General features: G+C 40.7%; 1 protein-coding gene across 1 annotated transcript in view; it reads right to left on the bottom strand.

Annotated features, from left to right (window-relative positions):
• Positions 1 to 27,856, bottom strand: part of LOC102940290 (potassium voltage-gated channel subfamily KQT member 1-like) — a 742,437-nt gene that overhangs the window by 680,468 nt on the left and 34,113 nt on the right. Inside the window, exon 2 of the mRNA XM_043532723.1 lies at positions 16,480 to 16,570. Within this exon, the coding sequence (XP_043388658.1) occupies positions 16,480 to 16,570 (91 nt within the window). The remainder of the gene's footprint in view (positions 1 to 16,479; positions 16,571 to 27,856) is intronic.

Here is a 27,856-nt window from a genome sequence, read left to right as displayed (position 1 = left end):
TAAATACTTGTAGGGGCTGAGGACATGCAGGGCAAAGTACAGCCAATGGAAATAAAGGGATGATGTTCTGTGACATGTTACCATACTGCACCAAATTTGGGATCTTGCACTTTTTACATTGCCCTATGTGTCATCATGTTGTGGTGCACTGTAACTGTCATAATGAAGACAGAAGTTGATTTATCATGCAAAATATCATCAACTCAGGGGTACAGCAAATGCAAGACAAATCATCCAGAAATAGGAACTACTGTGCTTATTTCTAGGGAAGACCTGTTCTTCTCCCATCTTCCCAACTCACCCTGACTATCCATTCTCTTATATGTTCCTATATATCCTATATTCCAGAGTGGGATTTTCAAAAGCATTCACCTGTTGGCTCATCTCTGCTGTTAGTGACATCTATGGTAAAACTCCTATTGACCTCAACAGGAACATTATTGGACGAAAGTAGGGTGCTTTTGAAAGTCAGCAAGTGTTTTATTTTTATACTTTCAGGTCTATAGACTTAAGTATAATAGAACATTTGGAATCCTTGGCACAGAAATATCTCAAGTGAAAAGTATTCATTAAAAAAAGTGACTCGACCCTGAAAAGTCAAAGTAAAAATGACACCTTCTTAACATATCTGACCCCTATGAATATAAGAACGTCCATATTGGGTTCATCTAGCCCAGTAACTGCTCTTCTGACACAGTGGCCAATGTCAGGTGCCCCAGAACAGGTAATCAAGTGATCCATCCCCTGTCCCCCATTCCCAGCTTCAGGCAAACAGAAGCTAGGGACACCATCCCAGCCCATCCTGGCTAAGAGCTACTGATGGACCTATCCTCTATGAATTTATCTAGTTCTTTTTTTAACCCTGTTATAGTCTTGGTCTTCACAACATCCTCTGGCAAAAGAGTTCCACAGGTTGACTGTGCATTGTGTGAAGAAATTTCCTTTTGTTTGTTTTAAACCTGCTGCCTATTGATTTCATTTGGTGAGCCCTCTTTCTTCTATTATGAGCAGGAGTAAACACTACCTTATTTTCTCCACACCAGTCATGATTTTATAGGCCTCAATCATACCCCCCCCCCCCACTTAGTCATCTCTTCTCCAAGCTGAAGAGTCCAAATCTTAATCTCTCCTCATACGGAAGTTGTTCCATACCCCTAATCATTTTTGCTGCCCTTTTCTGAACCTTTTCCAAGTCCAATACCTCTTTTTTGAGATGGGGTGACCACATCTGCATGTGTTATTCAAGATGCGGGCGTACCATGGATCTATATATAGGCAATATGACATTTTCTGTCTTATTATCTATCCCATTCCTAATGATTCCCAACATTCTGTTCACTTTTTTGACTGCCGCTGCAGATTGAGTGGATGTTCCAGAGGACTATCCACAATGACTCCAAGATCTCTCTCGAGCAGTAACAGCTAATTTAGACCCCATCATTTTATATGTATAGTTGGGATTATGTTTTCCAATGTGCATTACTTTATTTATCAACATTGAATGTCACCTGCCATTTTGTTGCACAGTCACCCAGTTTTGTGAGAACCTTTTGTAGCTCTTTGCAGTCTGTTTGGACTTAACTATCTTGAGTAGTTTTGTATCATCTGCAAATGTTGCCACCTCGCTGTTTAACCCTTTTTCCAGATCATTTATGAATATGTTGAATTGTACTGGTCTCAGTGCAGACCCCTGAGGGACACCCCTATTTACCTCTCTCCATTCTGAAAACTGACCATTTATTCCTACCCTTTGTTTCCTATCTTTTAACCAGTTGCCAGTCCATGAGAGGACCTTCCCTCTTATCCCATGACAGTTTACTTTACTTAAGAGCCTTTGGTGAGGGACCTTGTCAAAGGCTTTCTGAAAATCTAGAGTACACTATATCCACTGAATCCCCCTTGTCCACATGCTTGTTGACCCCCTCAAAAAATTCTAGTAGATTCGTGAGGTATTATTTCCCTTTACAAAAACCGTGTTGACTCTTCCCCAAATTATGTGCAACTATGTCTGACAATTCTGTTTTTAAGTATAGTTTCAACCAGTTTGCCTGGTACTGAAGTCAGATTTACTGGTCTGTAATTGCCGGGATCACCTCTGGAGCCCTTTTTAAAAATTGACGTCACATTAGCTATCCTTCAGTCATCTGGTAGAGAAACTGATTTAAAAGGATAGGTTATAAACTACAGTTAGTAGCTCTGCAATTTCACATTTGAATTCTCTCAGAACTCTTGGGTGAATACCCTCTGGTCTGGTGACTTACTGTTTAGTTTATCAATTTGTTCCAAAACCTCCTCTACCGAGACCTCAATCTGGGACAGTTCCTCAGATCTGGCACCTAAAAAGAATGGCTCAGGTTTGGGAATCTCCCTCACATACTCAGCAGTGAAGACCGATGCTAAGAATTCATTTAGTTTCTCTGCAATGGCCTTATCCTTGAGTGCTCCTTCAGCATCTCTATTGTCCAGTGGCTGCACTGGTTGTTTAGCAGGCTTCCTGCTTCTGAAGTACTTAACATTTTTTTTGCTATTACTTTGAGTCTTTGGCTAGGTGTTCAAATTATTTTTTGGCCTTCCTAATTATATTTTTACACTTCATTTGCCAGAGTTTATGCTCCTTTCTATTTTGCTCATTCGGATTAGACTTCCACTTTTTAAAGGATGCCTTTTTGCCTCTCACTGCTTTTTACTTTCTTGTTCAGCTACAGTGGCACTTTTTGGGATTATTTTACTATGTTTTTAAATTTGGGATATACATTTAAGTTGAGCCTCTATTATGATGTCTTTAAAAAGTTTCCATGCAGCTTGCAGAGATTTCACTTTTGGCACTGTACCTTTTAATTTCTGTTTGACTAACTTCCTCATTTTTGTGTAGTTCCTTTTTCTGAAATGAAATGCTACAGTGTTGGGCTGCTGTGGTGTTTTTAACAACCGCAGGGATGTTAAATTTAATTATATTATGGTCACTATTACCAAGCGCTCCAGCTATATTCACCTCTTGGACCAGATCCTGTGCTCCACTTAGGACTAAAACTACTTCTCCTATTATGGGTTCCAGGACTAGCTGTTCCAAGAAGCAGTCATTTAAGATGTCAAGAAACTTTCTCTGCATCCCGTCCTGAGGTGACATGTATCCAGTCAATATGGGGATAGTTGAAATCCCCCATTATTATTATTGAGTTTTTTATTTTTATAGCTTCTCTAATCTCCCTGAGTATTTTGCAGTCACTATCACCATCCTGGTCAGGTGATCAGCAATATAACCCTATTGCTATATGCTTACGATTCAAGCTTGGAATTACTATCTATCGAGATTCTATTGTATAATTTGGTTCATTTCAGATTTACACTTTATCTGATTAAATGCTTTCTTTCACATCTACAGCCACTCCCACACCACCACGACCTGTTCTGTCCTTCCAATATATTTTGTACCCTGGTATTACTTACTGTATCCCATTGAATATCCTTATTCCACCAAGTTTGTGATGCTTATTATATCAACATCCTCATTTAATATGAGGCACTCTAGTTCACCCATCTTATTATTTAGACTTCTAGCATTTGTATATAAGCACTTCAAAAACTGGTCACTTTTTATCTGTCTGCCATTACGTGATGTAATTGAATGAGACTTCTTTTCACTTGACAGTTTCATCAGATCCTACCTGTACTTTATCTTCATCCTCTCCCCCATACTAGGGCATAGAGAATCTCCAATAGCTCCTTCCCTAACAGATGTCTCTGTCCAAACCACGTGCTCCTCTGCACTTGTTGGCTTTCCCCCAACCCTTAGTTTAAAAACTGCTCTATGACCTTTTTAATGTTAAGTGCCAGCAATCTGGTTCCATTTTGGTTTAGGTGGAGCCCATCTTCCTGTACGGGGTCCTTCTTTCCCAAAAGTTTCCCCAGTTCCTAATAAATCTAAACCCCTCCTCCCTACACCATCGTCTCATCCATGCATTGAGACCCTGCAGTTCTCCCTGTCTAACGGGCCCTGTGCGTGGAACTCTGAGCATTTCAGAGAATGCTACAGGAGGTCCTGGACTTCCGTCTCTTACCTAGAAGCCTAAATACCCTGTGGGCATAAGTCACCTGGTGAATCAGAGAAATTTAGAGATAAATATGGAACTGTACTATTTCAGTTTTACAGGTGCTTCTGTACAAAGCTCACTGAAGCCAGACATATTGTGACTAGTCTCCTTGATAGACAAAGGTGAATGAATCATTGTGTCTCGTTGGCTGTTAGGGATTGGCCAATGAGATCAGATAAGTGCAAACCCCTTCTTTCCCACTTCCCCCACCCACCCCTCAAAAAAATCATTCATCCACAACATAAAACTAAGCTAAACCAAACCATTATACAAAGTTGAAAAAAATTAGCTGTTTCTCTCACCTATTTTACATTTCTGTAGACCAGTGCTCTTCCAGATTTTTGATAGGGCCACTATTGAAGGTATCCAAGCCACCCAAAATTGGGTTTCATGTACCACACCTGACCCAAAACAAGCATTAAATAGAAATCACACCAAAAGCACTGCTCCCGTGAGTTTTCCAGACTGATTTTGTAGGCTCAAGAGGTCCAGAGAATTTGGATAAACAACTGGACTTTTGCATGCTTATCTAAAAAAACCTGATCCTCTAACACTTTTTGAAGTCTACTCATGAATTCTACATACCTTTTCTGTTCACCGTAAACTTGTTCTGATGTCACTGCCTTTGTGTTCTGGCTTGCTAAATAGCCAGAATAGGGCAAAGAATCAACAGCTAGGTCCTACAATTTATCTTGCATAGCATGACCACAAACTAAATTACCTCATCAAGCAGAGGAGCTGGCAACAAGCTTATAACAGCTAAGTGACATAAATATGCATCATATTGGTTGTTTGGAAAAGAGCTCCTTTTAAAAGAGAGGGCACATCTCCCTCAGCTGGCAGCAAACGGAAGCTCAAGACAAGCAATCTCACCAGTCCCAAAACCACAGAAGTGAAGTTAATACATTGTTAATCAGATGGAAAATTATGGCACGTGCCTGTCTTTTCCTGACTACCAGAAAGCAGAAATCCAAGCCCAAGCAAACACCACAAGTAGAGCTATTACTACATTCTGTGAACCGTGCTTGTGTGATTAAATGATTTACAACTCAGCGACAGTTTTTTCTGATATATCCCTGTCATCTTTTAGGATATAACTTTACATTCAACTTTGAAGACTTGCTTTAGGAGCAATTTGACACAAGTGTCCTAAGCACAGGAACATTATTTCCCTCCAGAATTAGGTTAAAATTGTTTCAGCTGCTTTTACTTGAAGCCTCCGACAATTTTGGTAAAAAGAAAAGGAGTACTTGTGGCACCTTAGAGTCTAACAAATTTATCTGAGCATAAAAGCTTTCATGAGCTACAGCTCACTTCATCGGATGCATGCACTGGAAAATACAGTTGGGGGATTTTACATACACGGAACATGAAACAATGGGTGTTACCATACACACTAATGAGAGAGTGATCAGGTAAGGTGAGCTATTACCAGCAGGAGAGAGAAAAATTTTAGCGATAATCAAGGTGGGCCATTTCCAGCAGTTGACACGAATGTGTGAGGAACAGTAGGGGGGGAAAATAGTTTTATTTTGTGTAATGACACATCCAATCCCAGTCTTTATTCAAGCTTAAGTTAATGGTGTCCACTTTGCAAATTAATTCCAATTCAGCGGTCTCTCGGAGTCTGTTTTTGAAGCTTTTTTGTTGAAGAATTGCCAGACATCAAGAATTATAACATTTAAAAACCAGTCGGAGAACACTTCAATCTCTCTGGTTACTCAATTACAGACCTAAAAGTCGCAATTCAACAAAAAAAAAAAAAAAAAAAAACCTTCAAAAACCAGACTCCCATGAGAGACTGCTGAATTGGAATTAATTTGCCAAGCAGACACCATTAACTTAGGCTTCAATAAAGACTGGGAGTGGATGTGTCATTACACAAAGTAAAACTATTTTCCCCCCCTACTGTTCCTCACACATTCGTGTCAACTGCTGGAAATGGCCCACCTTGATTATCATGACAAAAAAGTTTCTCTTCTCCTGCTGGTAACAGCTGATCTTACCTGATCACTCTCTCATTAGTGTGTACGGTAACACCCATTGTTTCATGTTGTCTGTGTATATAAAATCTTCCCACTGTATTTTCCACTACATGCATCTGATGAAGTGAGCTGTAGCTCACAAAAGCTCATGCTCAAATAAATTGGTTAGTCTCTAAGGTGCCAAAAGTACTCCTTTTCTTCTTTTTGCATATACAGACTAACATGGCTGCTACTCTGAAACCTGACAATTTTAGTGCCTCTCAGATGCCTCTTTAGCCCCCTCTTCACAAAAACTTTCCTTTTAAAAGTTGTAGTAGTTTTGTATTCTCCCCTTGACACATGCACATAAATTGCCTTAATGCCAATTGATTTCACACATCAAGAGATAGAATGCTGAGTTTTATAGCCAAATGGATTTTTACTTTTCTTTTTATAAGCTTCGAAAAGTCACGGATAAAGATTAAAAACCATTAATGCATACGCAGTAAGTGCTATGCATAATGGGCCAAGTTTGTCCCTGGTAAAATTCCATTAAGAAGAATGATGTTGAATTTCGGCCATCATCTTAACCCCTCAAAAAAATGCCACATTCAGGTCTGAATGTGTGTTGTATAGAATTCCCATTGTCAGGTGTCACCAACTTGGAAATGGTAAGTTACAACTTTGAAATTGATTACAACTTAATCAGGGCTATTTCAGTAAAACTAAATGCAGATCTTGAACAGGAAGACACCAAAAGTATGCTCTATCATCATTTAGCTCACTCTCAATGTAGAACACAACACAACCTTCCACAAGTTAGTTAAATGAATCTTCTCCAGTGTTAGCTACAGTATGCAGTCTCATCGTTCGAAAGACAGCAGATTCAGGAAGAGAAACAAGCTGTAATGCAGGGGTACATGTCACTGCAGTCTTATCATGCATTTGTGACACAGGATTTTATGAGTGCTTCAGTTTGAGTCTCCATCCCTGGCCACCAATACAGATCCCATAGTTGTTTGATTCTGACAATTCCTTGGTGAGTATTATGTGCCAGGTGCATGAATTTTGACTAATTCTTTTGGCACAAGTAGCCGGTGTGTACCTCGCAGCACACAGCCATTAAGCAAAGGAAGTTCATCCCAAACTCTAAAATAAGGCAGCAAAACTGGGTCAAGGCTTTTAGGTTTACCGGGCTCTCTCTTTATCAGAAATTCCCGTAGTTTTTGTTGAATTGGACACTCTGAACAAGCAGCTTGAAATTGTTCTCTTTTAACTGCAGTAAGAGTGCTTGTAATAGGCATCCTCTACATCCTCATCCTCCGGTGGACCATCTGGTGAAAGGGAAGGCAGGCGAGAAAAGCAATCAGCTACCACATTTTTTGGTTTCCAGGCTTATATTCCAGTTCATAATTGAAAGAGTAGTCTTGCAGACCATCTAGCAATACGATATCCTGCTCTTCCCAGTCCTTTCATGGTGAGCATCACCATCAAAGGGCTGTGGTCAGTGAGCAACTTGAACGTGCGGCCCCACAGGTAAGTTCTCCATTTTTCAGTAGCCCAGACACAAGCAAGAGCTTCTTTTTCAGCTGCAGAATATTTTCTCGCAGCATTACTTAGTATCCTTGAAGCAAATGCAACAGTCCTCTGTGTTGTCCTCATGAAGTTGTGTGAGGACAGCCCCAAGTCCATAATCAGAAGCATCAGTAGTTACAATTGTGGGCAATGCAGGATTGAATAGTGCAAGTACTGGACTATGTACAATCAAGTCTTTCACCATTTCAAAACAAGCTTGTGCATCCGTTGTCCACACTAAGGTTGAACTTCTCTGTAGTTATTCTCGTAACAGTTCAATGACAAACATAATTGGGAATGAATTTTGCATACCAGGAGGTAAGACCCAAGAAGGAACGTAAGGTTTGCAAATCTGTTGGCATTTGAAATTGCCAGGATATGATCTGGATCAGGTTTTAGTCCAGCCTGTGAAAATTGTATGCCCCAGAAAGGAGAGTTCCATTTGTCTAAATTTGCATTTGGACCGATTCCGCTTGAGGCCTGCTTTGCTGGTGCAGTTTAGTACAGATTGCAGGTTATTGTCACGCTCCTCAGAAGTATTTCCAAACATGATATCATCATCCAGATAGCACTGAACTCCATGGTCATTCTTCAGACTCAATGACATAGAATATCAGGATTGGAAGGGACCTCAGGAGGTCATCTAGTCCAACCCCATGCTCAAAGCAGGACCAATCCCCAACTAAATCATCCCAGCCAGGGCTTTGTCAAGCCTGACCTTAAAAACCTCAAAGGAAGAAGATTCCACCACCTCCCTAGGTAACACATTCCAGTGTTTCACTACCCTCCTAGTGAAAAAGTTTTTCCTAATATCCAACCTAAACCTCCCCCACTGCAACTTGAGACCATTACTCCTCGTTCTGTCATCCGCTACCACTGAGAACAGTCTAGATCCATCCTCTTTGGAACCCCCATTCAGGTAGTTGAAAGCTATCAAATCCCCCCTCATTCTTCTCTTCCACAGACTAAACAATCCCAGTTCCCTCAGCTTCTCCTCATACATCATGTGTTCCAGTCCCCTAATCATTTTTGTTGCCCTCCGCTGGACGCTTTCCAAATTTTCCACATCCGTCTTGCAGTGTGGAGCCCCAAACTGGACACAATACTCCAGATGAGGCCTCACCAAGGTTGAATAGAGGGGAACAATCACATCCCTTGATCTGCTGGCAATGCCCCTACTAATACATCCCAAAATGCCGTTAGCCTTCTTGGCAACAAGGGCACACTGTTGACTCATATCCAGCTTCTTGTCCACTGTAACCCCTAGGTCCTTTTCTGCAGAACTGCTGCCTAGCCATTCGGTCCCTAGTCTGTAGCAGTGCATGGGATTCTTCCCTCCTAAGTGCAGGACTCTGCACTTGTCCTTGTTGAACCTCATCAGATTTCTTTTGGCCCAATCCTCTAATTTGTCTAGGGCCCTCTGTATCCTATCCCTACCCTCCAGCCTACCTACCTCTCCTCCCAGTTTAGTGTCATCTGAGGGTGTAATCCACACCATCCTCCAGATTATTAAGGAAGATCTTGAACAAAACCAGCCCCAGGACTGACCCTTGGGGCACTCCGCTTGATACTGGCTGCCAACTGGACATGGAGCCATTGATCACTACCCATTGAGCCCAACCATCTTGCCAGCTTTCTATCCACCTTTAGTCCATTAATCCAGCCCATACTTCTTTAACTTGCTGGCAAGAATACTGTGGGAGACCATGTCAAAACCTTTGCTAAAGTCAAGGAACAACATGTCCACTGCTTTCCCCTCATCCACAGAGCCAGTTTTCGTCATAGAAGGCAATTAGATTAGTCAGGCATGATTTGCCCTTGGTGAATCCATGCTGACTGTTCCTGATCACTTTCCTCTGCTCTAAGTGCTTCAGAACTGATTCCTTGAGGACCTGCTCCAGGATTTTTCCAGGGAATAAGGTGAGGCTGACTGGCCTGTAGTTCCCAGGATTCTCCTCTTTTTTAAAGATGGGCACTACATTAGCATTTTTCCAGTCATCCGGGACCTCCCCCGATTGCCATGAGTTTTCAAAGATAATGACCAATGGCTCTACAATCACATCCGCCAACTTCTTTAGCACTCTTGGATGCAGCACATCCGGCCCCATGGACTTGTGCCCGTCCAGCTTTTCTAAATAGTCCCAAATCACTTCTTTCTCCACAGAGGACTGGTCACCTCCACCCAGTGCAGTAGTCTGGGAGCGGACCTTGTTTGTGAAGACAGAGGCAAAAAAAGCATTGAGTACATTAGCTTTTTCCACATCCTCTGTCACTAGGTTGCCTCCCTCATTCAGTAAGGGGCCCACACTTTCCTTGATTTTCTTCTTGTTGCTAACATACCTGAAGAAACCCTTCTTGTTACTCTTAACATCTCTTGCTAGCTGCAACTCCATGTGTGATTTGGCCTTCCTGATTTCACTCCTGCATGCCTGAGCAATATTTATACTCTTCCCTGGTCATTTGTCCAATCTTCCACTTCTTCTAAGCTGCTTTTTTGTGTTTAACAGTGAAATCCTTGCTGATCTTAGGCCAAGCTGGTCGCCTGCCATATTTACATATTCTGTCTACACATCGGGATGGTTTGTCCCTGTAACCTCAATAAGGATTCTTTTAAAATACAGCCAGCTCTCCTTGACTCCTTTCCCCTCATGTTTTTCTCCCAGGGGATCCTGCCCATCAGTTCCCTGAGGTTGTCAAAGTCTGCTTTTCTGAAGTCCAGGGTCCATATTCTGCTGCTCTCCTTTCTTCCTTGTGTCAGGATCCTGAACTCGACCATCTCATGGTCACTGCCTCCCAGGTTCCCATCCACTTTTGCTTCCCCACTAATTCTTCCCAGGTTGTGAGCAGCAGGTCAAGAAGAGGTCTGCCCCTAGTTGGTTCCTCCAGCACTTGCACCAGGATATTGTCCCCTACACTTTCCAAAAAGTTCTTGGATTGTCTGTGCACTGCTGTATTGCTCTCCCAGCAGATATCAGGGGGATTGAAGTCTCCCATGAGAACCAGGGCCTGTGATCTAGTAACTTCCATTAGTTACTGGAAGAAAGCCTCGTCCACCTCATCCCCCTGATCCGGTGGTCTGCAGCAGACTCCCACCACGACATCACCCTTGTTGCTCACACTTCTAAACTTAATCCAAAGACTCAGGTTTTTCTACCGTTTCATACCGGAGCTCTGAGCAGTCATACTGCTCCCTTACATACAGTGCAACTCCCCCACCTTTTCTGCCCTGCCTGTCCTTCCTGAACAGTTTATATCCATCCATGACAGTACTCCAGTCATGTGAATTATCCCACCAAGTCTCTGTTATTCCAATCACATCATAATTCCTTGACTGTGCCAGGACTTCCAATTCTTCCTGCTTGTTTCCCAGGCTTCTTGCATTTGTGTATAGGCACTTGAGATAACTTGCTGTTTGTCCTGCTTTCTTAGTATGAGACAGGAGCCCTCCCCTTTCACGTTCTCCTGCTCATGCTTCCTGCCAGTATCCCATGTCCCCACTTACCTCAGGGCTTTGGTCTCCTTCCCCTGGTGAACCTAGTTTAAAGTCCTCCTCACAAGATTAGCCAGTCTGCTTCCAAAGATGCTCTTCCCTCTCTTTGCTAGGTGGAGCCCATCTCTGCCTCGTACTCCTCCTTCTTGGAGCACCATCCCATGATCAAAGAATCCAAAGCCTTCTCCAACACCACCTGTGTAGCCGTTCGTTGACTTCCATAATTCGACGGTCTCTACCCAGGCCTTTTCCTTCTACGGAAGGCTCTTGGGACGGATGTGAGACAGTATGGAACATGTTTCAAATGAAGTAGTCCCTCATGTGTAATAAGCGCTGCGAGGTCTCTGCTGTCTTCATGCAACATAACCTGGTGGTATGCGCTCTGCAAATCCAAAGCAGAAAACATCTTTGCTCCACGGAGTTCTGCAAATACTTTTTATGTGAAGAAGAGAATGGCTGTCCATCACAATAGCTTTATTTCACTCCCTTAAGTCCACACAAAGGCAAATGCCTCCACCCTTCTTCATCATCATTACTATAGTGAAACCCATTCTGAGGAGTCACTCTCTTCAATAATGTCCTTTTGAACACGTCTTCTAAGTTCCTCTGAAACAGCTTCCCTGACTGAAAATGGTAAGCGCCGTAACTTCTGTCGTACAGCCATCACATTATTCCGCATTTTAACTTTATGCGGAAACCCATAAGCACAGCCAAGTTTCTCTTCAACATGGTGTTGGGTCCCAGCTGAAACTCCTGTGTCTACCGCAAGAGTGCTTTGCTGAGGAAGATCAATTTGTCCATTAACTACCCTGAGATTGAAAGCAGCCAATAAATCTCTGCCAAGGATAGGAGTGCCTTTGTGGACAATGAAGAACTCTGCAGTTACACAGCAATCACCAAAAGTAACTATTGCTGGCAGGCAGCCATGTACCGGAATATGGTTTTTCAAATAGCACACCAAGCGAAGTTTGGGTTCAGAAAGAGGCACATCTTTAAAGTAATACAAATAGATGGAATCAGCTAGTATAGATACTGCTGAGCCAGTGTCCAACATTAGCTGAATAGAGTGTTGTTTGCCTGAGGGTATGGCGGAAACGTTTACAGTGCACTTTATCTGTTCTGGAATATGTGCAGTAGTGATTTTGTCCACGCTCAGCACAGTACCATCTGCTATTGTAACTGCATGCACCTGTTGATTGAACTGGCTGTTGTGACATACTTTAGCAAAATGCCCAATTTTTGTGCAATCATTGCACTGAGCTACTTTTGCTGGACATCCTGTGTAGCTTGCAAGGTGTGGTGGGGATCCACAGTGAAAACATGCTTTTACTGTATTTTGAATTTGCTGATTCGGTGGTTTTTCATTAGTTTTCCTCTTGTAATAGTTTGTCTGCAGTGATAGCGAGCTTTTCTGCAGAGGAGTCACAGCCTGGACTGTGCCTCCTGTATCCATGCTCATTATTTTGGCTTCAGCTGTAGTTGACTCAATCTGAGTAGCAATGGTTATTGCTTTTTCTAGTGTAAGTTGTGGTTCTAGAAGTAAGCGTTCTCTTACACAAAGCATGGTTGTTTTCTCAATGAGCTGGTCTCTAATCATCTCATCCGCCATATTCCCAAAGTCACTAATTACAATCAGACTCCTCAACGAAGCAATACAATGCATTATAGTCTCCCCTGTTTTCTGCTCACGCTGGCGAAATCTGTAGCGATTAGCTACTACATTCACTTTTGGCACAAAAAAATTCTTTAATGAAGTGCAGTCTCATATTTATCATCTGCAAGGGGAAAAGTGTAAAATATACGCTGCCCTTCTGCTCAAAGGTAGTGGATTAGCAGAGCACGCTTTCTTACTCCAGAAATCTTTGTAGCACTGATTTCAAGCAGGTAAGTCTCAAACATATAGAGTTAGGTAGTAAAAGCAACTGGAGGCTCACCTGGGCTTTGCAGAAAGGGTTCAGCGACAGAAGATCCATCCTCGTCACCAAAGTGTTGGAGCAACCAGGCAAGGTACTCACGAACTTCAATAGGACTGTATTTTTAAAGTGGAAACCTCTTCACCAAGCTGCTGCTGCATCCTCAGTAGCTCTCACTCAGTCTCCTCAACTGCCACCCCCCCTTCGTGTTTCCTGTCCTTTCAGACTCCCAACACCCAGTGCTCCCAGTTCTAATAATTACAAGCAGCATCTAAACACTACAAGCGCCGCCCGCCCCCTCCCAAGCGTTCCTCAGACGTTCTTGTCAACTGCTGGAAATGGCCCACCTTGATTATCACGACAAAAAAGTTTTTTTTTTCCTCTCCTGCTGGTAATAGCTCACCTTACCTGATCACTCTCTCGTTAGTGTATATGGTAACACCCATTGTTTCATGTTCTCTTTGTATATAAATCTCCCCACTGTATTTTCCACTGAATGCATCCGATGAAGTGAGCTGTAGCTCACAAAAGCTTATGCTCAAATAAATTTTTTAGTCTCTAAGGTGCCACAAGTACTCCTTTTCTATTTTGCACAAGTAGCCATATAAATAGCCAATACCACAACTAACCTCTGTCAGCTGAATTAAGCAGGGAAGCTAAGGATTCCGCGACATGGAAGTGACACTACTCATGTCGCAGAGAAATGGACCTTTCAGCTCAGGGTTGCAACACATTGACAGACTGGCATAGATACTGTCTTAGTACTGTCAATGCCCATGCTGTATCCATTTGGTTGGGAAAAAAACAAAAAAGCAAAGGACTTGAAGTCACTTGGAAGGTTAACCTGGCAGTTTTTCCACAAGCACTAGATTCACTAAATTACATATACACAAATACACACACACACGTAACCAGTATAAGAAGAGAGGCCAACACTCACTATCTCTCAGTATCACTATGTCAGGTTCTGACTCAATATAATTTACCATTACAGTACTTATTTATAAGGGTTTTAGAGGCTTGCACATGACCAACAAAATTGCACTTTGTTTGACTCTAAGCAAAGCCAAGCAACATTTGCTACAGCATTAGACAAATGCTTAAAAATAACACTGGGAACCTAATGATGGTTTTAGTCAACCACATGTGAAGGCTGCATGCACTAATGAAGTTTAAGCTCCAGTGAAGTAAATGGGAACCTAGCTTTGATTCTCAAGCCAGCTGTAAAGCAAAAATCCATCACATTAGGAAATCACAATTTAAAAAAAAAAAAATCAAAATAGCTGTTGTGATATTACACACTGAGCACAGCAGATCTAGGTTGGATATTAAGAAAAACTATTTCACTGGGAAGATGGTGAAGCACTGGAATGGATTACCTAGGAAGGTGGTGGAATCTCCATTCTTAGAGGTGTTTAAGGCCCTGCTTGACAAAGCCCTGGCTGGGATAATTTAGTTGGGGTTGGTCCTGCTTTGAGCAGGGGGTTGGACTAGAACTCCTGAGGTCTCTTCCCACCCTCTTCTTCTATGATTTTATGATCTAAGTTGCTGTAAATTTAGACCAGTGATTTTCAACCTTTTTTCATTTGTGGACCACTAAACATTTTCAAATGGAGGTATGGACTGGGCACTGTATGTTTTGGTGTTCCATAACCTCTCATCTGAATATCAGTCATTCAAAGCTAGCCTAGGACTGGTGGTAACTGAACACTATTACCGTCTGAGGGTCGTTCAGTGGTCATTGTGAAATGAGTTAGTGACCTCAGTCCAATTCCAAATGGACAGCTTTTCCTCACCACAGCAAGATCTAATCGTCACCCTCTACTGGCAGGGACAACAGTGAGACCAAGGACTATAGATAAGCAATGCATATAACAATGTCCTTTTGCAAAATACTAAGTATGCTGCTTAATAAGTTCCCCAAGGAAAGCCTGAGACATTAGTAGATTAGTAACAGTCATAAGTCCTGACAGGCACAAAATTTATTTGGCCTAAAATCTGAAAAGGACAGCAGCGACACATGGGAGAAGTATGGAATAGGCTTGTAATATTCAGTTAAAGTTCTGCCACTAAACTATGAGAGGCATTGGCGTGATTGCTCTGTCTCTGGTAGAGTTTCATGCTCAACCTAGATACTGCTTGTCAAGGTTCCTCCCCCACTCTCAACTCTAGGGTACAGATGTGGGGACCTGCATGAAAACCTCTTAAGCTTACTTTTACCAGCTTAGGTTAAAACTTCCCCAAGGTACAAATTAATTTTATCCTTTGTCCCTGGATCTCCACTGCCACCATCAAACTCTAACTGGGTTTACTGGGAAATGTAGTTTGGACACGTCTTTCCCCCCAAAATCCTCCCAACCCTTGCACCCCACTTCCTGGGAAGTGTTTGGTAAAAATCCTCACCAATTTGCATAGGTGACCACAGACCCAAACCCTTGGATCTGAGAACAATGAAAAAGCATTCAGTTTTCTTACAAGAAGACTTTTAATAGAAGTAAAGGAATCCCCTCTGTAAAATCAGGATAGTAGATACCTTACAGGGTAATTAGATTCAAACAGAGAATCCCTCTAGGCAAAACCTTAAGTTACAAAAAAGACACACAGACAGGAATAGTCATTCTATTCAGCACAGTTCTTTTCTCAGCCATTTAAAGAAATCAATCTAACGCATACCTAGCTAGATTACTAAAAGTTCTAAGACTCCATTCCTGTTCTATCCCCAGCAAAAGCAGCATACTGACAGACACAGACCCTTTCTCTCTCTCTCCCCCTCCTCCCAGCTTTTTAAAGTATCTTGTCTCCTCATTGGTCATTTTGGTCAGGTGCCAGCGAGGTTACCTTTAGCTTCTTAACCCTTTACAGGTGAGAGGATTTTTCCTCTGGCCAGGAGGGATTTTAAAGGGGTTTACCCTTCCCTTTATATTTATGACACTGCTAAATCACTGTGCCAGAGAATACTTATTACTGAGACTCAAATATTTCTGAAGATCATAACCATTTAGCAATTTGCACTTTCAGGTGCAAAAAAGTAGCATTTTCCTGGAGGTAGGACACCCCATTAAACACTGCATACCTTGATAAATTTTTTTAGCTCAAAAGTTATGGGCTTAAAATAGGAATGTCTAGGTGAAAATTTGTGTTTTGGTTATGCAAGTCAGACTAGATGATTGTCATCTTTTTTTCTGGACTTAAATAAAAAAAATGAATACTGCTACACTATGAATACTCAGATTCTGTAGATTTATAGAATTTCTAAGTAACTTTATTTCATCCTTAAATTCTATATTACTTTTCCATAATATGCAGCAGCTAGTATTTTAAATTCCCTTGTCTTGCTAATGGTCTGCCAATAGATATTTCTATTTCCTTTCCTTGTTTTTCAACTTACAAAAAGAACAGATTTGTCACCAAAACAATTATATTTTACAAAAAAGGAGTATACTTACCATCCAGAAAAGGGTGCCTGTGGCAAATTCTGAATAATGTTCTATAGTGGAGAGTACACTGAAAATTAAACAAATCAGCACCAGTAGAAATCTGTAACAAAAAACGGAAGTGTTTAATGACATGTCAAAGAGATGCTACACCGCAAATACCGATTTATCTAATGTTAGTCATCCAAAAAATGCTTCTGTTTCATGTAATTTAATCATCCTTTTCTTCTGCTTCAGCTGAATTCAGTGTTCTGGAAATCCAGAAGTGCCACTTAAGTCCAAGGGAGTTTCAGATTTAAAAACAAGAGTGAACTTTCATTACTTGTGGCTATTAAAAAAAAAGCTGATACTGTCTTCAGTTAAATACCTAAAATTCACATCATCGTCAACTCCTTCCAAAACAGGCTTTACACACAGTTACAATGGTTTTAAGTGAAATAGTCACTATTACCTTTACTCTGCAATGGGAATCTTTCAAATTGGCAGGTTAATTCTAATGGGGTCAGGGACACTACTAGAGTTAAGGGTTAAATTAATGAGTTTTCAGAGTAGCAGCCGTGTTAGTCTGTATCCACAAAAAGAAAAGGAGGACTTGTGGCACCCTAGAGACTAACAAATTTATCTGAGCTTAAGATTGTGTAGCTCATGAAAGCTTATGCTCAAATAAATTTGTTAGTCTCTAAGGTGCCACAAGTACTCCTTTTCTTTTTTTTGGTTAAATTAATGTCACTGTAAGTAATTACTGAAGTAATCAAATTAACCACTACAAAATACATACAAACCAGCAGAGATGATGTGATATTTCTATAGCCATTGTTCTAGCACAAGAAGAAAATGTCTCTAGAAAGTATATGCATGATTCTAAAAACTTGTTAGAGAACCATAAAATATAAAATGGGGAAAAATTAAGAATGTGGTGCACTTAAATGCTTAAGAATCAATGAAATACACGTTACTTCAATAAATGCAGTATCTTATCACCCATCTCTGCACAAATGGTAACATGCAGAACAGTTGATAGAAGTGCAACTTAATGTTTCACAGAGAACTCATGTCTATACCACAGGATGAATTCTTACTGCACTTCTCACCACCCCTCCATGCCTCTCAGGAAACGTAGGGCTGAACTGTACATCTAGTCCTACATACATCAGAGAAGCCAAGAGGTTCTGCTTCTTTCATTTGGGTGGCCCAGAAACATTCATCCACACTTACTGACTCCTTCAGCCGTCAAATCCTTTCCTTCTATGACAAGGGTCCTGATCCAAACTCTCACCACAGCTACCAAAGCCATCCACAAAACCTTAACCCCACATATAACTAGCTGTCAAACTCTCCCCCCATCCCTCAATCTCTGTGGGTTATGGAACAAATTAGTTCAAAGAGCTTACGAGCTCCATCATGAACTTGGCACAACTAGCCCAATAACTCCCGAGCAAAAAAAAGCTGGCAAGCTCTGTTGGCTGCACTGTTTAAAATTCACAAAAAAATCAGCAAAAGATAGAAAGGTTCTAACAACATTAACTCATCTGAGTTGTAACCGTGTGTTATACTCCTGATTTTCTTGTCAAAATGAGTACCTAAGTTAGATATTGTTTATGTCATTAAATATATGATAAATATAAAGAGGAACACAGCAGAATTATTGCTGCTCTAGGACCTTTAATTTTTGCATTTCCTACATTTTAGTGATCTTGACTGCAGTCTTGTTTTTTATACTAAGCCTTTTTTGCATTCATTTGTTCACAAGTGCATAATCAAGTTTCCTGGACTGTGACAGGCTAAATATGTTTTGCTTTATAACAGTACATTCTCCTTCCTTTTAATAGTTTTTAGAAGGCATCTCAAGCCAAGAACTACTCACTGCTGGGCTTATTTTTTCCCCTACCATAGCGAAGTTCACACTATGGCTCAAGCTGCTCAGCAGGTGGTGCTGCTAACAGTTGTGCCCAGCATCTTATAATTTGGGAGAAGATTACAGGAAGAATATAGTATTAACCAGAATCTGTAAAGTGAAAATCATCATTTAACTGAGATATAGGAGCTTACAGCCTTAAGAACCCCAACAGCCTCAAATCTGTTTCCTGTATGGTCTAATTACTAATGTGCCTGTGTTAACCATATTAATTCTTGGTCATATGCTACAGTGACCTTCAAAACCGGTTGCAAATGTCCCTTTTAACGACATTGTGTGGTTTTAAACAAAATAAAATAAACTGGGAGGGACTTTAGGATTGCCTATTCTCCAGTATTGACTCAGAATTTCAGAGGGGAGGGAAACAGAGCTGTGATTTGTGTTCCAGCAGGAAAGATTGATATTTTAGTACAGTTGGTTCTCTCATCCACAGCATTCCAATTAAATTGCCACCAGGTCAAGTCCTCGTGTGAATTGTGTCCTGACATTTCTTACTGTGAAGAAGAAACTACTGCTCTGCAAGTTCCTTAGAAGTTTTAAACTCCATAAATATCTGTTGTCACAGAGGGGGTTTTGGCTAAGTTCAACTGTTGATACTTTCAAGTTGATCAGCTGTGCTCCTACTAAGCTCACCAACTGTCACAGCAATATAAATTACTAAAATGCTTTTCAGTCGACACAGGATGAATTGCCCCCTGCATGCCTCCCCAAAATATGAATACAGATCTTAAGAGATTGAATGATTGACAAAACATACCAATGAAGCAAGCATTTAGGCCCAAATTAGTTGCTCACTTAACCCAGTAGAATCCTATTCTCCTAGGATGTACATCAGTGTAGAATTTGGCCCTTAAATTTAATCGTTTTCCAAAAAAGTTGTTCTTAATGTTTTACACTTCAAAGGAGGCTCACTTAAAAATATACTAGATAAAATTTACTATAGTTAGTACATCGACTACCCAATATTTATGCTTCCTAACAAACAGACTTCTGTCACCCTGTGCTAGACTTTTCTCAGGAGTTCAGAACATCATGTTGTACTTTCACTACTCTTTGGGCTCCTAATGCTGAATGGATCACAATATCCTTTTTCAACTCTGAAGCCCCTCAACCAACAGAACCTTCCAAAAACCAGCAAAATCAAAAGTTTGAGTGAGGAGAGGTGTGCGCTCTCTCTTTTCTGCATCAGAGGTTTTTGAAAAGAAAACTGTAGTTGCTGTAATGGATCAGAGAAGAGTTGCATCTAATTCAGTATTCACTTCCCCTACAGTGGCCAGTATCAGATGTTTACAGGAAGGCACAAGAAACCCAATAACGGAATAAACCAGAATCTAGACTTCAAATGTAAAATTGCCTTTTTTGTGCTTAAAAATGAACCACGTGTAGAATCAATGTGGAATTTCAGAATAAATTTGCAAACGTGATACTGTACAAGTAACCTACCGTGGAGAAAAAATTTTCATATGGTACATCAAATAAGTTCACCTAAATAAGTAGTTTAATTCAGGCAGAATTTAATTCATTGACCAGCATTTCCAAGTATCATGATAGGATTTAGGTTTCTATTTCCACATACTGGTCCAAGAAACTCTTATGCATATGCTCAGCTTCACATCCATGAGTAATCCATTTGAAGTCTATGAGACTACTCACATGCATACAATTATGTCTGAATGCAAGTCTGTGCAGGATCAAGGCTTCAGTGACCAGTTTTCACTTTCTCCAACATATATTCAGTAGTTTACTTTATAAAATCTTAATGTATCTCAAGAAATAAGTCTAGAAGTAGCTGTATACTTTAGAAGCATCAACTCTGTCTTGATATACTCCTCTTATTCTATCATGCAGCAGCATCCAAACCGGATATAAATAATGCATTAAATTTGTTGGTCAGACTCAGAAAAGATCTTAAATTCTATATGGGTGTTTAGAAAACCAATTAGTGTTGATTTTATCATCATCATCTCCTCCTCACTATCATCCTGTGAATTCTACGGGGTAAACTTCCTAACACTGCCTTTGGGCTCCACAAAGCCCTCAACCACACGTCTTTATTTTTGGGACCAAGAATATAGAGGACACTCATTAAAAACAATAAAACCAAGAAATGTTTAGCCCTCTTCCTCTTGCAAAGACGGGCTTGAAAATACAAATCAATATAAACTAGTTGCTAGCTGTAAAAGCTGGTCACAGATTTTTCCTAAAGATCAGAGATGGCCTTTGTGGACCATGAAAACCATAGTTCAAAAAAGAACTACATATATTCATGGAGGATAGGTCCATCAATGGCTATTAGCAGGGATGGTGTCCCTAGCCTCTGTTTGCCAGAAGCTGGGAACAGGCAGTGGGATGGATCACTTGATGATTACCTGTTCTGTTCATTCCCTCTGGGGCACCTGGCATTGGTCACCGTCAGGAGACAGGATACTAGGCTAGATGGATCTTGGGTCTGACCCAGTATGGCCGTTCTTATGTTTTTATGGCCAATGATTCCAAGGTTTTTAAGAGGACCCCAAATTAGTCTGTGTCACACAGGCTGGTGCTAGCACTAGATTCATTACAAGCTCCCTCTCAGCTGGCTGTTAGCTGAGCCTAATTCTCTGCCATACAGTCAACTTGACAGATGTAAAACTCATCCACCACACATAGAAGTGCAATGATTACTTATTTAATGTTGGCAAAGAACTATACATATTCTGAAATAACCAGAATGCACACAGCCTAGCACCCATCTATGACAACTGAAGAGTAGACTGGGCCTGTATTATTTAAGATTTTATATACCAATAGTGAGAGTAAGACATTCACTTACTGCATAACCATAAACAAGTGCAATCTAGGGAGAGCTAACATCCACTCACTTAGAAGCAAAGGTTCTTGATCACTCATGCTGCTTTGTTCCACAGTTGCTACCATCTAGGAGTAGTTTTTAAAGGCAGTACTAAATGAGACAGAGTTGGTGCTGTCCCCAGGTTGCAGATTCGTGGTTCTTCCTTGCCCAGTCAGCATCCTGAAGGGAATGTTACATATCTGAAATGTGCGGATATTGAAACACACTTTTGGTCCATACTGAAACTTGCTCTTCCACATTCACCTCATGGTCAAAAAGTATCCTCCAAAGTTGTGAATGCTGTCCAACTGCCTGAGAAATTACCCACAAACAGACCCTATAAAACAGGCAAGATTTTCTTGTGTGATGGGGAAAAGCCTAGAAGAAGTTCCTTCTCATGCATTAATACCAAAATTTGAGGCACGCAACAAGACAATGCAGTCACCATGCTCAGATTCCTCATCACAAGTGTAAAGGGATAGTTCAAACCATGCCATTACCAATTCTCCAATTATTTCATGTGCATATTGAAAAGTGCCAAAAAGTGATCCTTAATGAATTCTGAACAGGAATATTCTTGGGTGCAGGCATAGGTCCTCAACAGCCATTGAAAATTAGACCCCCAAAATAATGAATGAATCCTAAAAAAAAAAAAAAAAATCAGTCCATCCACTTGGTTGGATCATTAATATCCTCTAATCAGCTGTCATAAGCAGCTAATTGAGTAAGGACACTATCAAGTAAGGACAGTTTGCCCGCTGACAACAGGTAGCTTAATGCTTGGTGTGGGCCTAAAAACGGATCTGAAGACAGAGATACTTTTATTTAGATTATCCTGGAGAACTCAGCCACCATCATCCACAGGTAGAGATTTGAGAGGGTGATAATTAGATTGACCCCCCCCCCCCCAACAGTGAGTGAGTTTCTGAGCAATAGTCAGACCCTGGCGTATTTCAGCTGTGCGGGCATTGTGTGCGCTGTAATAAGTGCCACTTATGATACATAGATGCTTTTCACATAGCTTCTGCCCACAGGCTTGGACCTAAGCCCATCCTAACACTGCTTGAACAACCAAAGGTTTAGACCCTGTCAATCCCCCCAAAGAGAGTTTAAGCATTCTGGCCTTCTTGCTCTAAAACTGTCAGTATAATGCAAGGGAATGTGATCTTGATAAAGCAGTTGGAGTCTCCATCCCCTAATTTTTAACTAGAAGAGTAATTCTAGAGTGGAGTTTGGATGAACAAAGCTTTCCACCACTCAACATCTTCACTGAGAGAATATCACCACTGCCACAGTGAAAGCTGTTTGTTTTTTGTCTCCATGAGTTTCAATATAAAATATATATTAATCTTCTCTTACAAATTCAGACAGTCATCATTTCATCTGAGGGACAGCATTTCCTTTGTCACAAACTATGGCTCACATCACTCCCTTCCAGGGATATGCCCCCAGAAGGTGAGGAAGTATGATGAGATTCATCACATGGCATTTCCTATTAATACTAACCTCAAAGGATGTGATTTAGGACTCATGCAGGTGGTGAAACTTTAAATCCCCTGGAACCACACTTGCACATCCTAAACCCTGGGGATGTACAGGGTCTCTCTCTCTCATATATGCCAGAAACACACCACCCAAGGAATCCTTGTTGCCATTGGGCATCTCCCAAAAATCTATGCCTGCACACCTACAAAAACGGAGAAGTTAATGCTGGGCAGAGGACCATTAATAGAGGTACTCAGAAAACGCAATTTCCCTCCCATTGGAAAGTCCAGCAATTCAAAATTTGTTTTTGGCCTGAACTGGGATGAAGAGTCAAAAAATTATGTGGAAAGCAAATGTCAAAACAAAAAACACCCCCCCCCCCCACACACACACAATTCTGAAACACTAAAAATGACTTCATTGGAACATTTCATTTTTGACAGAATGTTTCATGACAATGTCAAAATAAAGTAAAATATATATATTAAATCTAATACATATATTAATACTAGATTAAAATTGTAATACAAAATACATCAAAACCGAGAAAGTCAAAACAGCCATTTTGATTTAGATGGGAAAATTTCTAAAAACAAATCTAAAAGTTTGTTGAAATTGACCCATTCCTGCAAAACAAGTTCCAACAAAAAAGAATTTAACCAGCTCTAAAAATCACAGAAATGTAAGGCTGGAAGGGATTGCAAAAGGTCATTAGGACCAAGGACACCTAGACCATCCCGGACATGCATTTGTTCTCATCTGATAAAGGCTATTACAGATGCCAAAACTGAAACAGAGAAGTAACTTATTCAAGGTCATTCAGCAAAGTAATGTCAAAGCCAGAAATTGAACCCAGATCTTCTATATCCACTAGGCCACACTGCCAGCCCTAAATTACTGAGCATATTACTGCTCAGTAATCCACTAACAGTTGTGGGGTACATACCATGTAAAGCAGTGGTTCTCAAACTATTGTACTGGTGACCCCTTTCACATAGCAAGCCTCTGAGTGCAATCCCCCTTTTAAATTAAAAACACTTGTTTAAATATTTAACACCATAAATGCTGGAGGCAGAGGGGGGGTTGGGGTGCAGGCTGACAGCCCTCCCCCCCCCCCCATGAAATAACCTCGCAACCCCTTCAGGGGTCCTGATCCCCAGATTGAGAACCCCTGATGTAGAGCAACAACTAATTGGCTCCACCACTCCCCTGTCCCAACAGCCACCTGAAACCAGGGCTCTTTAGTCTTGTGAGCTTCATGCAGTGAGGCTTCCACACACTTCTGGGGAAGTAATCAGTATGATGCAGCCGCAATGCCTGGGACATTCATCTGTCAGTGAGGACAGATTATTGAAAAAAGAAACAGAAGCAATGCAACTGTAGAAAGGGGAGCTTGAATTTAAGCCTGTCAACATTTATTTAGAATGAACACAAGCAACACCCCCACCCCTAAAACCTAAGCAAACAGGAAGAGCTCTCTGAGCTAACTCCCTTTTCTCCAATTCTTCACTGCACATGCTCAGAAACAAGTTCTGAAGAGTTCCCTTGGCATCCATAAAAGGACAGATTCATCACGCACCCATGAAATTTGGGACCTTTCCTATCCTTTGCTACACCTTCTTGCTTTATTCTGTGATGCAGAACAGAACTTGTTACTTTGGGCAAGAATGTTTCAGTAAAATTGCAATGCTTATTAAGATATACACAGAAATGTTTCCCGAGGCTGAAAGTACTAAAACAGTAACAGCTATTTCACTTTCAAAATTGAGGTTTTCATTTATTTTTAAATATTTATCCATATTGATCCATGCTATTAAAATCAATCATCTCAGTTTCTCGTTAATACGGATTACAGGAGTTCCCAATCACTGGCTGGTGATTGAGCAGCACACCATAGGTAGTAGGTATTTCTACTCCTTTTTGATCTAGAGGCAGGAAGAAAAGGTATCCACTACTGGTTATATAACAGCTCCACATAGCATCTGGTGCTGTGCTGTCTCACTTAAAGGGATAATCCGATGAATATAGATAAGTGCCAAACATTTTGTTGAAAAAAATATGCTTTATTTGTGCATTTCAGGGGGTCTCCCCAGGTTTAATTTGGGGATGCATATAATCTTGATTCACAAAGGTAACAGAAATCTATATGAGATGAATGAAAACATTGGCGAAATAATGAATACCAGTACATTATAATCATGCTTGTCCTCACTGTAAAGCAACAGAACATTAATTGCAAGCTTATCAGCTTAAGATTTGATTACTTGACCTCCATTCATACAGCTACAGTACAAAGTTGGAACAATACCATACACTCTAAAAAATATGCTGGTGAAAGTCACTGTCTTCTTTCTATATAGGCCCCTATAATTTTTCACCTTTTTCCTTCCCTCTCACTTTATCTGACCTCAGAGGTCAAACTGTAACTGGTTATTGAAAGACAAATCACTCCCATTCAGGCAAATAGCATGGAGGATGGATTTTTTTTTCCTCCAGATAATCGGGAGTTTGTATAATTGAGAGGGCATTGAATAAGCAGCCAGGGAAACAGAAGAAAGAGACTATCACTTACTGTATTTTATAAAAAGAATGTAGGTTTATTTTAAAGTAGGCAAACACGAACAAATCAAGGTACTAGAGAATGCTAGCTCGCACAAAGCACACCAAATACAGAATCATAGGTAGTCACAGTGATCAGCTAAAATACTGAGAAGAACTCGGTTATAGCAGCCTGTTTTTTAGGACTCTTTAAATTTTCCCACTGCCTGCATGCATCACTTTCGGAGGAGCAAGATGCACAGGTAGTCAGTCTCTTAACTCTCCTCCAGAGTAAACACTTCATAAATGCAGCAACTGCTTCAGGGGCTGTCAGTACATGGTCCAAAGGCCCTGCTACCTTTGACTCATCCTCCTCAGCTGCATCCATGAGATCTGTGTTTTTCTGGGCAATGTTAACCTTTGTTGCCTTCATCCAACAGCTAACCATAACCCTCATCTTGAGACTCACAGTCCACCCATCAGAGACCACATTTTCCATACCTCCAAGTACAGCTAAAGAGAAAAACCATACGTAGTATTCTCAAATCATATAAAGATGTGACCATTCCATGGTTGCTATGCATAAAATAAATGCTATGAGAAACCTTAATTGCATTTTGAGCTGAAGTGATCATTGTATCACCTCAGATGGCAATTGCTTCTAACTTCTGCATTTTCCATCAAAGTCATATGTGGGGGAAAGCGTTTACTATACAACTCCCAGATAGAATACCTTCTAACTTGGATGTACATTTCTTTTTTCCACTGCTTATTACATAACCAGGGATGAAGAAAGCAAAAAGGGTTCTTTCTCTGATTAAAATGATGTCAAATACAGAGCAAAAGGTATATTCTGCTTAAGCAGAACACTGCTATCTGTACTACAAAGAATCTCCAGGGCTTTTGCCAAACCAAAGTGGTAGAATTTTGCTCTGGTTGTGCTTTTCATTGTATACAACCCTCAGGAGCAGTCTGTATCAGTGTCTTATTGGCTAGATTCGCTGATGTTGGAGATGGTAAGGAAGGACAGAAGGTTTGCTTTTAGCACATACGGATCACGAGACTGCATTATTCCTCGGACATTCCATGAGCAACTTTTTTAAAAAAAATAAGGGAGAATCAAAACATACACATCTCAAGCAGGTTGTAGAAATTGTTCCATTTGTTTTAATGAAGAACTCGTTTCAATGATTGAGGGACCTTATACCATGAACCTCACAGGTTGAGCCCTCACAGTGATGGTCATTGAGTGTGTGGTAGTGCTTCCCATGGGAACCCTCAAGATATAGAATATAGCCTTTGAATTACTTGTCTTTGGGGCTCTTTGCAGCCTTCTTGTGAATTTAGAAGAGACCACACTGTGAAGAGCTGACTGAAGGGGAATATCAGGAGCAAAACACTTCCCAGTCCAACTCTTCTTCCTTCAGTTTTTAGAACATTTAATGCAATATATTTTGAAAGAAAGATATAAACATTTTTGGGCATATTAAAAGCACTGCTTATAAAGAGGAGCTTTAACTACTTATTTTTGCAGCTTTGTTTATATTAAACTAAGTTCTTAAAGTCTTGGATCCAAAAGATCCATTGACGTCAGAAAATCCCTTTGGAATATTAATGCCAGAATAGATTTTAGTGTTCCCATATGAAATACACATTTCTTCAAGCATTTGTTGGTACATTTTAAGACTAGTATTGCTCATATTCCCTCACAACTTCCAACAATTTAGATAAAACAGATGGTCTTAAAATTGTCACTTGAAGTCTAACGTTCTCCTTCAGCAGGTTAAGTTTTCAGCCTGCCAGCTCTCCAAGTAAGAAATCACTAACAAAATGACTGCATCTCTGGACCCAAAAAATGACTGCTCTGTAGATCTTAGGAGGTAAAGTGACACAATCCAGATTGTTGTACATATTATTTTCCTCAAGTTTCAACTTTTACTTTGCAGTTCTCAGTCAGCCTTGATAAGCTCTTCCGATATCACAGGCAATAGGATAAATGGTACCTTTCAGATGGTGGAGGAAAATATTTATTGGAATTCTTCCATTCCAACTCCTATTCCACTTTGAGCACTAAAAGTTTAATTTCATGGGGGGGGGGGTTCTTTTATTTTGTTTTACTAAACTATCATAGGTCATGAAATGGCCTGAGTGAGTCCTGTGATCCTGAATCTGAACATCTGCCTGTCTCTTTAATGTATGGCGACTTCCTAGATTGGTTTATGATGAGGTTCTCCTCTTTGCTAGGCTGGGTTTTCTGTGGTAATGCAATCTTAGGACATAAAAACAAATAATTAACACTATGCTGCATTTACAGGGCCTTTATCCAATGATCTCAAAGCAGTATGCAAACAAATTAAACTCACAACCTATTTGTGAGGGAGGTATGAATTACCCACATTTTACAAAAGAAAACAGATAGATATTAAAGAGGAAATCCTGCCTTATTTTGCCTGAGGGCTAGAGAGAAAAAGGAAATGTGTAAGAAGCCTCTGCTCTCCCTCTACTTCTCAGCACACACCTGAGCAGAACAAAAAAAGGCATGGATGTGGCACACCTCTCAGTGTCACTGGGGCATTGCTACTGTACCTGCCAGAGGCACTGCACAGCTCCCAGGGGACATA

The sequence above is a fragment of the Chelonia mydas genome, chromosome 1, assembly GCF_015237465.2.
Source record: "Chelonia mydas isolate rCheMyd1 chromosome 1, rCheMyd1.pri.v2, whole genome shotgun sequence".
Taxonomy (NCBI): domain Eukaryota; kingdom Metazoa; phylum Chordata; order Testudines; family Cheloniidae; genus Chelonia; species Chelonia mydas.
Note: the sequence above shows the minus strand (reverse complement) of the source record. Positions and strands in the feature narration are given on the sequence as shown.